General features: G+C 37.7%; 1 protein-coding gene across 3 annotated transcripts in view; it reads left to right on the plus strand.

Moving 5' to 3' along the window:
* The window catches only part of LOC122454581 (cadherin-10), a 191,206-nt gene extending 185,054 nt beyond the window's left edge, over positions 1-6,152 (plus strand). For 2 of the 3 annotated variants that reach the window (XM_043489149.1, XM_043489151.1), the window contains one exon: positions 5,099-6,152. In XM_043489149.1, the coding sequence (XP_043345084.1) occupies positions 5,099-5,589 (491 nt within the window). In that variant the 3' untranslated portion in view covers positions 5,590-6,152. The remainder of the gene's footprint in view (positions 1-5,098) is intronic. The other variant, XM_043489150.1, reaches the window with a different exon arrangement.
* Positions 6,153-12,899: the final 6,747 nt, after the last annotated feature.

Consider the following 12,899-nt stretch of genomic DNA (forward strand, 5'->3'; position numbering starts at 1 on the left):
TTGTCATTATGTACATAGTTTTTCAGTAAAGTTTATTTCCACTTTTTTCTTATTATAGTTGGATGAAGTCCTCACTATGGTACCTCTTTACTGTTGAATGTTAACAAAACCCTTTATCTGGCTCACTTGTCCCTAAAACGACAATATTTGATTCTATAACCCAGAGCAAATTGCTTTATAACTGCTTTTGAATTAAAAATCAGATAGCTTATGCTCTAGTTGCATTATCTTAAACTGTTGTGAGTATTCCTGTGACCCTAATAAAAAAACACTGTACCTGACATTTTAAGAAGCAGTGAAATGAACTAGGATTTTGAAGCCAGTCTTAGTAAATTTAATTATCCTCATTATTAGAAACTTTTTTACTGTGTAAGATCATTTAGTTGATAACAAGCTGTCTGAGGTTTTAAATCATTAGATCGCAAGTTTATGTGTGGGCACAAATTATGAATTTAGACAAAATAAAAGGTCATATTTTCTCAAAAACTTGTAGAATAAACAGTTTCTTTCTCTTGGTGGTGGCCTATTTATTTTTTAATCACTTTGAAGGTCAAGAACAATTGTAAATGGATTAAAACTTTCTTTTTTGTTGCATTTTAAAAAGCCCCTTGTTTGCTCTCTTAGACCAGCTTGAGGGCTAGAAGTCTTACAGTTCTAAGTTAATAAAAGAGAAAAACATAACTTAATGCCACTTTACATAATAATATAATTGCCTTCGTTCAGGCTGCCACACCAGAATGCCTTAGACTGGTAGCTTGAACCACAGAAATTTATTTCTCAGAGTCTGGAGACAGGGAAGTTCAAGATCGAGTCCGAGATTTTATGTTTGGTGAGGGCATACTTCCTCTTTCATGAATGGCTGTCTCATCTTATATGCTCACATGGAAGACAGTAATCATCTCTCTCGTGCCTCATTTGTTCTTTTAAGTTTTAAAATTTCATTTATTTATTTTTAAAATTATTTCATTTATTTATTTTATTTTTGATTGTGCTGGGTCTTCATAGCTGTATGGGGATTTTCTCCAGTTGCAGAAAGTAGAGGCTGCTCTCTAGCTGTGTGGTGTTTGGGCTTTGCATTGTGGTGACTTCTCTTGTTTCAGGCTCTTGGGAGAGCAGGTTCATTAGCTGTGGTACCCAGGCCTAGTTGCTCCATGGTATGTGGAATCCTCCCAGACCAGGAACTGAATCTGTGTCCCCTGAATTGGCAGGCAGATTCCTATTCACTAAACCACCAGGGAAGTCCCTTTTTATAAGAACCTAATCCCACTCACTCATGAGGGTTCTACTTCCATGACCTAACTACATCCCAAAGACTGCACCTCTATGTACCATCACACTGGGAATATATTTAGGCTTTAAGATGTGAATTTGTAGGAGACACATTAAGTCCCTGATAGCTCAGTTGGTAAAGAATCCACCAGCAATGCAGGAGATCCTGGTTTGATCCCTGGATTGGGAAGATCCCCTGGAGAAGGGAAAGGCTACCCACTCTAGTATTCTGGCCTAGAGAATGCTATGGACTGTATAGTTGCAAAGAGTCGGACATGACTGAGTGACTTTCAGTTCACTTCATTAAGTCTAGGCCTGTAATAAATCCAATATCCTTTAAATGTTTGTTCTAATGAGGTTAAGAATATATATGTATTCATATAAGTACCTGGTAAGATCTTTTCCCTTCCTTTCCTCATCTAATTGAATTCACACTTGTTTTTCCAAATCATAATTTTTAAAGGATTATGATCAAAATGTTTTGGAATGCTGAATGAGGGTGGGAAACTAACACACCCAACGGGAAATTGATTTTAACTTTCTCCTTTCATACTTTTACCATTATTATGATTACAAAAGCAATGTGTATTTTTATTGAAAACCTCCCATAGGAGTAGGGGAATAGCCTGTGTGAGTGATACAAACTTCAACTTGTGGATCTATACACATTATTAAGATACATCTAGTTGAGATTCATTTTCTGTTGATGGGTGGGGCTGTGTTCCCTCCCTGTTATTGACCTCCAGCCAAACTATGGTGGAGGTAATGAAGATAATGGCGGCCTCCATCTAAAGGTCCCATGTAGGCACTGCTACACCCAGTGCCCCCAACCCTGCAACAGGCCACTGCCAACCCACACCTCTGTCGGAGACTCCTGGGCACTCAAAGGCAAGTCTGGGTCAGTCTCTTCTGGGGTCACTGCTCCTTTCTCCTGGGTCTTGGTATGCACAAGGTTCTGTTTGTGCCCTCCAAGACTCTGTTTCCCCAGTCCTGTGTAAGTTCTGGTGGTTCTATGGTGGGTTTAATGGTGACCTCCTTCAAGAGGACTTATGCCATACCCAGATATGCTGTAACTAAAGCCCCTGCCCCTGCAGCAGTCCACTGCTGACCCATACCTCCTCAGGAGACACTCAAACACAGGTCTGTCTCAGTCTCTGTGGGGTCTCTGGGTCATGGTGCACACAAGGTTTGTTTAAGCCCTCCAAGCAAAAGGCAAGGGAAAAAAGGAAAGATATACCCATTTGAATGCAGAGGTCCAAAGAATAGCAAAGAGAAATAAGAAAGCCCTTCTCAATGATCAATGCAAAGAAATAGAGGAAACAATAGAATGGGAAAGACTAGAGATCTCTTCAAAAAATTAGAGATACCAAGGGAATATTTGATGTGAAGATGGACTCAATAAAGGGCAGAAATGGTATGGACCTAACAGAAGCAGAAGATATTAAGTAGAGGTGGCAAGAATACACAGAAGAACTATACAAAAAAGATTTTCACAATCCAGATAATCACGATGGTGTGGTTACTCACTTAGAGCCAGACATCCTGGAATGTGAAGTCAAGTGGGCCTTAGGAAACATCACTATGAACAAAGCTAGTGGAGGTGATGGAATTCCAGTTGAGCTATTTTAAATCCTAAAAGATGATGCTGTGAAAGTGCTGCACTCAAAATGCCAGCAAATTTGGAAAACTCAGCACTGGCCACAGGACTGGAAAAGGTCAGTTTTCATTCCAATCCCAAAGAAAGGCAATGCCAAAGAATGCTCAAAGTACCACACAATTACACTCATCTCACACACTAGTAAAGTAATGCTCAAAATTCTCCAAGCCAGGCTTCAGCAATATATGAACTGTGAACTTCCAGATGTTCAAGCTGGTTTTAGAAAAGGCAGAGGAACCAGAGATCAACTTGCCAACATCCATTGGATCATCAAAAAAGCAAAAGAGTTCCAAGAAAACATCTATTTCTGCTTTATTGACTATGCCAAAGCCTTTGACTGTGTGGATCACAATAAACTGTGGACAATTCTGAAAGATATGGGAATACCAGACCACCTGACCTGTAGGCAAGTCAGGCAGCAACAGTTAGAACTGGACATGGAACAACAGACTGTTTCCAAATTGGAAAAAGGAGTAAGTCAAAGCTGTATATTGTCACCCTGCTTATTTATCTTATATGCAGAGTACATCATGAGAAACTTTGGGCTGGATGAAGTACAAGCTGGAATCAGGATAGCCGAGAGAAATATCAATAACCTCAGATATGCAGATGACACCACCCTTTTGGCAGAAAGTGCAGAAGTACTAAAGAGCATCTTGATGAAAGTGAAAGAGGAGAGTGGAAAAAGTTGGTTTAAAACTCAACAGTCAGAAAACTAAGATCATGGCATCTGGTCCCATCACTTCATGGGAAATAGATGGGAAGCAATGGAAACAGTGAGAGATTTTATTCTGGGGGGCTCCAAAATCACTGCAGATGGTGATTGAAGCCATGAAATTAAAAGACGCTTGCTCCTTGGAAGAAACGTTATGACCAATCTAGACAGCATATCAAAAAGCAGAGACATTACTTCGCCAACAAAGGTCCATCTAGTCAAAGCTGTGATTTTTCCAGTAGTCATGTGTGGATGTGAGAGCTGGTCTATAAAGAAAGCTGAGTACCGAAGAATTGATGCTTTAGAACTGTGGTGCTGGAGAAGATTCTTGAGAGTCCCTTTCACTGAAAGGAGTTCCAACCAGTCCATCCTAAAGGAAATCAGTCCTGACTATTCATTGGAAGGACTGATGCTGGAGCTGAAACTCCAATACTTTGGCCACCTGATGTGAAGAGCTGACTCATTTGAAAAGACCCTGATGCTGGTGAAGATTGAAGGCAGGAGGAGAAGGGGATGACAGAGGATGAGATGGTAGAATGGCATCACCAGCTCAATACATGTGAGTTTGAGTAAACTCTGGGAGTTGGTAATGGACCGGGAGGCCTGGGGTGCTGCAATCCTTGGGGCCGAAAAGTTTGGACAGGACTGAGAGACTGAGCAAACAGGCGAGTTGAGGTTCATACATGATTTTTGTAGTTAATTCAGTGTAGAAATTTGAATTCACTCTTTGCCATCATGTGATCCAGCATTTTCTTTAATCTCATGAGTCATATATATTTCCATGGAAAATCTGGTAAATGTCTAAGCCAATAATGTCTAAATAATGTGGTCTCCAACCCCGACCCCCCCCCCCCCCCCCAGTAATTAAGGTGCTCCAGGAATAGCACAAGAAAAAAAAAAGTACATAGATCCATCATCAAAGCTATTTAACATATATGAATACTTTATATCTCGTGAAGAAACCTGCCTTTTTAATATCGCATACAAATGTAAAATTATGGGCGTATGTTTGCCCTTCTTAGTTGTTTTATTTGAAACTGAATTTGATTTGGGTCTTTTTTATACAACATCTTATGTCACTATTTAATGCAAAATATAAATGTTATCTACCATCAGGAACTATCTTTAAACCGTTCTTAGAAAAATAGGCAAGTCACAATATTTCAAAAACTCTTACACATTGCTTTAAAAATAATTCAGAATCACTGTTCTTAAACTCTAACCATGCTAGTAAATCCTTCAACACTCCCCTCTCCTCTCACCATGGCCCCCTCCAACCCTGCAAAAAAAAAAAAAAAAAAAATTAAGGAAGTGCAAAATTAATTCTAAATTCTAACCTGTTCCAGAAAAACCTAAATAACTTAAACTCTTTTATAACACCTCCCCTTGTTATTCATAGAGTGTTTCAGACGGATCTCTAATGCACCTTTTTTTTTTTCCCTTTTTCTTTTCTGAAGTTATAGTAGTACTATTCGCAGCTCTGAAGAGACAGCGGAAGAAAGAGCCTCTGATCTTGTCTAAAGAAGACATCAGAGACAACATCGTGAGCTATAACGATGAAGGTGGAGGAGAGGAGGACACTCAGGCCTTTGATATCGGCACCTTGAGGAATCCGGCCGCTATTGAGGAAAAAAAGCTGCGGCGAGATATTATTCCAGAAACCTTATTTATCCCCCGGAGGACTCCGACGGCCCCGGATAACGCGGACGTCCGGGATTTCATCAATGAAAGGCTCAAGGAGCACGACCTGGATCCCACGGCGCCCCCCTACGACTCGCTCGCTACCTACGCCTACGAAGGGAATGACTCCATCGCCGAGTCTCTCAGTTCCTTGGAATCAGGTACCACTGATGGAGACCAAAACTACGATTACCTCCGAGAATGGGGCCCTCGGTTTAACAAGTTGGCAGAGATGTACGGCGGCGGGGAAAGCGACAAGGACGCTTAACCTAGGATGTCTGTTCTGCTCCTGCAAGAGGAAGTTAACTTGACCCACACCGTCTCCACTTCACAATGTTTGATATTCCAGGAGAATTTTCCTGCCACTCAGCACAGTTTTCTTTCCCCATTTCCTTTTTAATTTGTTCATTAATTACATTAATTCTTCCCTGTAGGATGTCTCATGGAATATATACGACATTTTATTTAATCACTTCCAAGAGCCAAAGCTATGGAAATTTAGTGTCGTCCATCTTAGGAAATAAAAGATAATTTCAGAATCATGAACAGGATACTCCTCCCTTAAACAACCTCACAGACAAGCCGCTTCTGATAGGTACATGCCCTGCCCTTGCAAATGAAGCTTTTAAAAAGGTGAAGAAAAATTTTAAAGTATATCCTGTTCTGTACATTAAATAAAACAAAAACATGTATATGTGGTGTTAGTAGATGTGATATGCAACCTGGTATACAAACGTTTGTGCAATTTCATTTCATCAAATTCTATCTGCTAATGTTTTATATTTATATTTTTGTATTTATTTTTAAAAAATAAACCAGTTTTTACAACTACCTTGTCTCTAGCTTCTTTTTTCCCCCCTAGGAAGAAAGCCTTCTCCAGGGACTAAATATTTTGATACAAAATTACACTGAATGCAGGTAAGAACACAAAGTTGTTATAATTACTATTGAGTAACCAAATTGATATGATTTACATAAGAATTATTTTTCCAATCAGTCTTACTATTCTGTGATATGTGAAAAACCCTTCACATTAAAAGTGATTGTCATTTACAGATTGCTTAAAAATTTACCATGTAAGAAAATTTAAAACATGGCCATCTTTATGCTAAATATCCCCAAACACCAGCAATGCAGCTATTTCATTTTGTTTTTAACTCACTAAAATAATATCTGAAAGAATGAAACATTTTCTTATTTTTGTATGACATTTGTGCTATTCAGGTTTATGGGCAATAATAGTTCAGACAGATTTCATACTGAAATAATCTTTTAATGGAAAATATGCTTACCTCCCACAGTGACTTTGAAATGCTCATAATGACAGTAATAACGCTGAATATTCCATTAAGATACAGCAATGTAATTATGTAAAGTTTCCAGAAATCCATTACATATTACATATTTGTAACAAAGTCTGTTTTTCTGTCAATGAATGATTGAATAGAAAGGAAAAGAAGTACTAACTGTTAATTATCCAGAGTTCCTGATATTCAGGGAAGCCAACTACCACTAACTGATGCCTCTTTTCTCAAGATCCAAACATGATTTATTCACAAATGGAGCACTTTGTTGGGTCTACACTAAGAAGTCACATCCCCTGCTGAGTTTATCGTAAACAATACCAAAGATCTGTGTGCTTTCCAATTAGTGAAAATGGTATGCTTTTGGAGTGAGTCAGAGGGCAATATTGACATATCCTTAATGCAGAATTAATTTTTTCAATATTCTTGAATGATTTTTTCCCCCAGCTTCCAGGCTAAAAGATGTACATCCCTCTGACCACAGAGGTTTTAGTTTTCATAGTAATATAATCATGAAAGAAAAACAACCCATATGTTTTAATTAAAATTACAGTTACATTAGAAAGAAAAGTGACACATCAGACCACAGGAAAGCCTAAGTTGGTCAGCTTCCTATATTCCAAGAACCCATTCTCACACTCAGAAAGTTGACTGTCAGAAAGACAAAATTTAAGGGAAAAAAGAACGTTTAATCATACATGTGGAACTAAAGAGAAAACACTTTATTCAAAGAAAATCAGCAAAAAATGGAAAAGATAAAAGAAAGTATATCTCAAGAGCATTTTACATTAGTTATGTTCAAACTATAGTATTCATCTGATTGAAAATTAGTTTAAAGAGTTCCAGCATTAGTTATTTTTATTAATATTAGATGTCAGTAATTAGAATTCTTATTTGAATATTTATAATTATCCTCATTCAGATAATTTCAGACTGACATTAACTTGCTCTGCCATTTACTTTGTCATCCAAATTTTATATATTTTAAGAATCAGTGAGCTCTAGGATCATTCAAACCAGGCTTACAAAAATTCTTTTTTAAAGAGATTGATTAACAGGCTTCTTTGGCAATATAAAATCTATATTGCACAGAAATCATTTTTAAAAGTATTGAGACAGTTCTTGGTATCAGATACTCTAATATTTTTTGATAATGAAGGTGATGTGTTATATAATTAATTTCTTGGAGATTCTGAAACTAAAAAGTATACCTACAATGATGGGCTCAGACTGTAAGTTTCTCTTACACTTTGCTCTCCCAAAGGCATGCCCAATATATAGATTATTCTATGTCCACAATTTCTTTTATAGTGGGGAAAAACATCTCTCAGTGACATGCTGATTTTATGAGACAACTATGCACCTATTCCTTCATGCATCAATTATTTTGATCACTTATAAAAATCAGAATATTCTAGATACTAGAGATGTAATATTAATAATCATATGTGATTTTTATATATGCATGTAATTTCTCTACTAATGCAAATGGGGGGGGGGGTGTAAAATAGTTACCCAAACAGAATTTGTAACAAAATACCTATTACTAACTTTTTAAAGCACGATGAAAAGTAATTATTTTGTTGTCCTTTTTCATGTTTTAAATATTCAGATAAGAGAAATAAAATGGTTTACAAATGATTGGTCATTAGAAATGGTGATTAAGTTAATCAGTTCCCCTTTTTATATTTTCAACAAAATATCAAAGAAAATCTATGTAACAATAAAGTCATGCTCTTAGTCTGAGTTTTTCTCCATATATAAGTAGATATTGTCACACAACTGCAAGAGTTCCAGACATTTTTGGTATACTCAAACATATAAACCATGAGTAATTAGATGTTTGGGTTTCCTTGGTGGCTCAGATGGTAAAGAATCCACCTGCAATGCAGGAGACCTGGGTTCGGTTCCTGGGTTGGGAAGATCCCCTGGAGAAGGGCATGGCAGCACTCCAGTATTCTTGCCTGGAGAATCCCAATGGACTGTAGCCCACCAGGCTCCTCTGTCCATGGGGTTGCAGAGTTGGACTTGACTGAGCGACTAAGCACAGCACAATTAGATGTTTAGAACAGTCTAAAATAAATAAATTTAAGATTAAGAATTGAGAATTAGGGATGTCTACATATTCAGGTTCATTTATCAACACATCTACTGTGAAAGTGAAAGAAAGTGAGGGCTTCCCTGGTGGCTCAGAGATTAAAGCATCTGCCTGCAATGCAGGAGACCTGGGTTTGATCCCTGGATTGGGAAGATCCCATGGAGAAGGAAATGGCAACCCACTCCAGTATTCTTGCCTGGAAAGTCCCATGGACAGAGGATCCTGTGTGGGCTATACTCCACAGGTAGAGTCGGACACGGATGCCTTCACCATGCCTTCACCAGCTACGGCCCTCCCTGTGGCCACTGGCTTACCCTCTACTGTAGCTCCTTACCCAGTGGCCTTGTGAATGGGTGGGCACCCCTGGGTGGCTCTGAAGAACTAGGCAACTGAAGTTGCTGGTGGCAGTGAAAGGAACCTCCGCGACTCACATGCTGCCCCTCCAGACCTACTACAAATGCCCCCTGTTCCTGAGCTTGAGGTAAAATAGACTCTTGGGGTCTTCTTTCACTGGGCTGTCAGCCCTTCCTATTGCTCTCTGAGAGTGCAGGATTGGCCTAGAGAGAGGGGGCTCCAGCTTGGACATCCTGTAGGATGAAAATAATGTTAAGATATAGCATATGGTTAATTTTGCTTAGCTGCTGGAGACAACTGAGTCTTTCCTTCTTCATTCCAATGTTTCATTCAACACCAAGAGTTTTTAGTTGTTGTGGACCATACCTTTATGGGCAAATTCCCCATCCAAGAAGTTGAAAACATTTCATCTTCAAGACGAATACAGAATCCCATCGTTTTTCACCATTTCCATTGCCGACCTGAACCATCAACCCCTGCTTTCTTGATTATTAGCAGCACTTAACTTCCCTAACTGTTCTCTCTCCTATCACCTTGTCCCACTCACACTCCACCATCAGCACTGAGATCAAAGAAATATTTTTTAAATGAATTTCCCATTTAATTGTTCCCTGGTTCTAAACTCTCTCCTTCCTTATTTTACTCAAGAGTAGAAGGCAAGCTCCTTATAATGTCCTAAAGTCCTCTCTGGAACCATTGACCTCATCTCCCATTTATTTACTCCAGTTCCCATTTATTAACTTTCACTCTTTGCTGTTCCCCTCTGACTTCATGTGTGTGGCCATTCCTTCTACCTCCCACTGTGTCCTTACTTTCCTCAGGTTCTTTATGAAATGCTATTTTAATTCAGGTCTTCCCTGTCCACCTTACTTAATGGGAAGTCCCTCAGTCGTGTTGGACTCTTTGCGATCCCATGGACTATACAGTCCATGGAATTCTTCAGGCCAGAATACTGGAGGGGTAGCCTTTCCCTCCTCCAGGGAATCTTCCCAACCCAGGGACTGAACCCAGATCTCCCACAATGCAGGTGGATTCTTCACCAACCGAGTTATCAGGGAAGCCCTGAGCTATAAGGGAAGCCCAAAGTCGCTCAGTCGTGTCCGACTCTTTGTGAACATTACTTAGAGCTGTAGAATTTCCCTAGGCTGACCCATTGCTCCTACACTGCAGTGGTTTTCTCCCTAATACTACTGTTTTAGTGTGTTATATGACTGATTTGTTACTCTAATTATTTTCTGTTTCTTTCAAATAGAATGTGAAATTCAAGACAGCATGGATTTTGTGTTTTGTTCATCATGCTGTCCAATAAACAAAATATATCTGTCTGTTTAGGAATTCAATAAACACTTGGAAGAATTCATAAATATTGTGCTACTTATCACACATTATTATACTAAAAATTTAAATGTATATGTGTACATATTATGCTTATGATATTTCTGTCTCCTCCTTTTTAGATAGTGAACTACTCAAGGTTATAGGAGGTGTTTCTTTGTTCACTTACCAGGAACCATTTTACTTCAAGACTAATAAAGTACTTAGTACTTGAAATTGTTTTAGGATAAATGTTGATTAGCCAATAATTATCTTAGCTAATAGCTCTAGGAAACTAGAGGCGCATCTTTTTTAAAATTTTAATATGAAAATTTTGTCATATATTTACTTTTGATACGATTTCAGATTCAACGTTGTAGCTAACCTTTGAGAAATTACCACTCACTGATTTTCTGTATAGTATTACAGCAAAGAAGAATTTCCACAATTATCTGAAAAGACTTTTAAGATACTTCTCTCTTTTCCAGTTACTTATCTGGGCGAGGCCAGATATTCATTATATACCTCAACCAAAACAATGTATCACATCAAATTAAAGACAGAAGCAGAGAAGGACACACAAATCTGAGAAAGGCAAAACAATGTTTTAAATGAAGTTATATGGTAAATGTGTTTGGAATATTTACAAAGTGCTGAAAACTATAATAGTGAGAATTGACATAAAGTAAATTAAGTGCTAGAGGAAGAAAACTGACTAACTTCAAGTTCTGTTCTGATGTGACTGGAGTCTGGGACATGACTTTCAGGAAATTAAGATTGCAAAAACTCAAATTTAGGGACAGTTGATCAGGGAAAGTTTTGAGAAAGATTATAATGAAAGGGAACAGAAGACCTGAGCCCTGAGGAAGACTATCCTGCTTCTTTGCCAAAAGGCACTGGCGTTCAATGTTTGGATTGATCTGCTTCTTTCTTGTATTCTTTTTTTGTTTGTTTCCTACAGTCTGTGATTACTAGCATAGAGTTCTGTTTGTATTTTCTTGATTACTTTTAAATATCTCGCTTGTTGAAACTGCAAAAATATACCAAGCTACTGATGTGCAAAGAGAACAGCCTGCAAATTGACCTAGGCATGGATACTTCCTCCACGGCTCAGCGGTAAAGAATCCGCCTGCAATGCAGGAGATGCTGGTTCAATCCCTGGGTCAGGAAGATCCCCTGGAGGAGGGCATGGTAACACACTCCAGTATTCTTGCCTGGAGAATTCCATGGACTGAGGAGCCTGATGGGCTACAATAGGTCCCCAAAGAGTGGGACATGACTGAGGATACTGAACATGCAAGCACAAATTCAGGAGACAACCCTGAATAAAGAACTCACCCAAAAAAAGAAAATGATCTGAGGGAATTAATGCGAATGAGCAAAGATACTTGGAGTCAAAGGTACACTGAGGGTTAAAGACAAAAATAAAAATATAAACAAATATGAACTCAAAACAAATAAAATAAGCCAGCAAAACTCCCCCCAAAATCTATAATTTTTCATCCACTCAAATATTTTTTATATGTATTAAACCCTTCATCCACTTTCCATAATTATCTTTATTTCTTTAAGATTACAAATATTGTATTTACTTTCATGCTGAACTAGCTAAGTCATTTTCAGATGTGGAAACCAGCTAAGCAAAAGAAGAGGAGAAAAGGCTCATTTCACAACTCAAATTAGTAAGAGCAAAAACAAACTAAAAAAGCAAATAAAATTACTTGGTTTAACCTTACTTTCTACTACTATTATAGATGTGATTCTTTTAGAATATGCATAAATTAGTAGTGCAGTAGACATTTTTTATTAAATTAAAGGATTTACATAAGAAAGAATTAATAATTAATAAGAACATAAAAGAAAACTGGTAGACAACCCGTCAAAGCTCTTTTCCAGCTGTGGAACTATCCTGAATTTGGAACATGACATTTACAACTCCACAGGAGGGATAGCACAGCAACTGCATTCCCAAATTTATCTGAACAAACCTCCTACACAATGTGAAATATTTAGAAGCTCTCCTAAGACTCTTGCCATGATCTTTGCCTCTCTCTTTTTACAATCAAGAAGATTTTAAATGAGTTTTTAATCAATATGTAAAATCTATGCCACTGTATTACAGTTTACATTTATTTCCATTATCCCCACTATTAATATAGCTTAAAATAAATCTTTCCTAAATGATTTTGTCAATGTCAATGAAACATTGTGAAAAACAGTGAAACAGTGATTGATTGTACTTCTGGCATATTCTACTTTTCTTTTAGAAGAGCAGTGCTTTAGCACTACAAAGTTATTTATTTGAAATTATTATTTATGTTTTCCCATCTTTATTGAGGTATAATTGATATATAACATTGTGTAAGCTTAAGTGTACAACATATTGATGATATATGTATACATCTTAACTGCATAACTTTCATATTTGTTTATTCAAAGAGTTAAACCTTTTTACAGGTAGAATTTATCTCTGCCTTTGTAATGACTCTGAGCAAAGAAAATAGTCTT

This window comes from Cervus canadensis, chromosome 16, assembly GCF_019320065.1.
Source record: "Cervus canadensis isolate Bull #8, Minnesota chromosome 16, ASM1932006v1, whole genome shotgun sequence".
In the NCBI taxonomy this organism is placed as follows: Eukaryota; Metazoa; Chordata; class Mammalia; order Artiodactyla; family Cervidae; genus Cervus; species Cervus canadensis.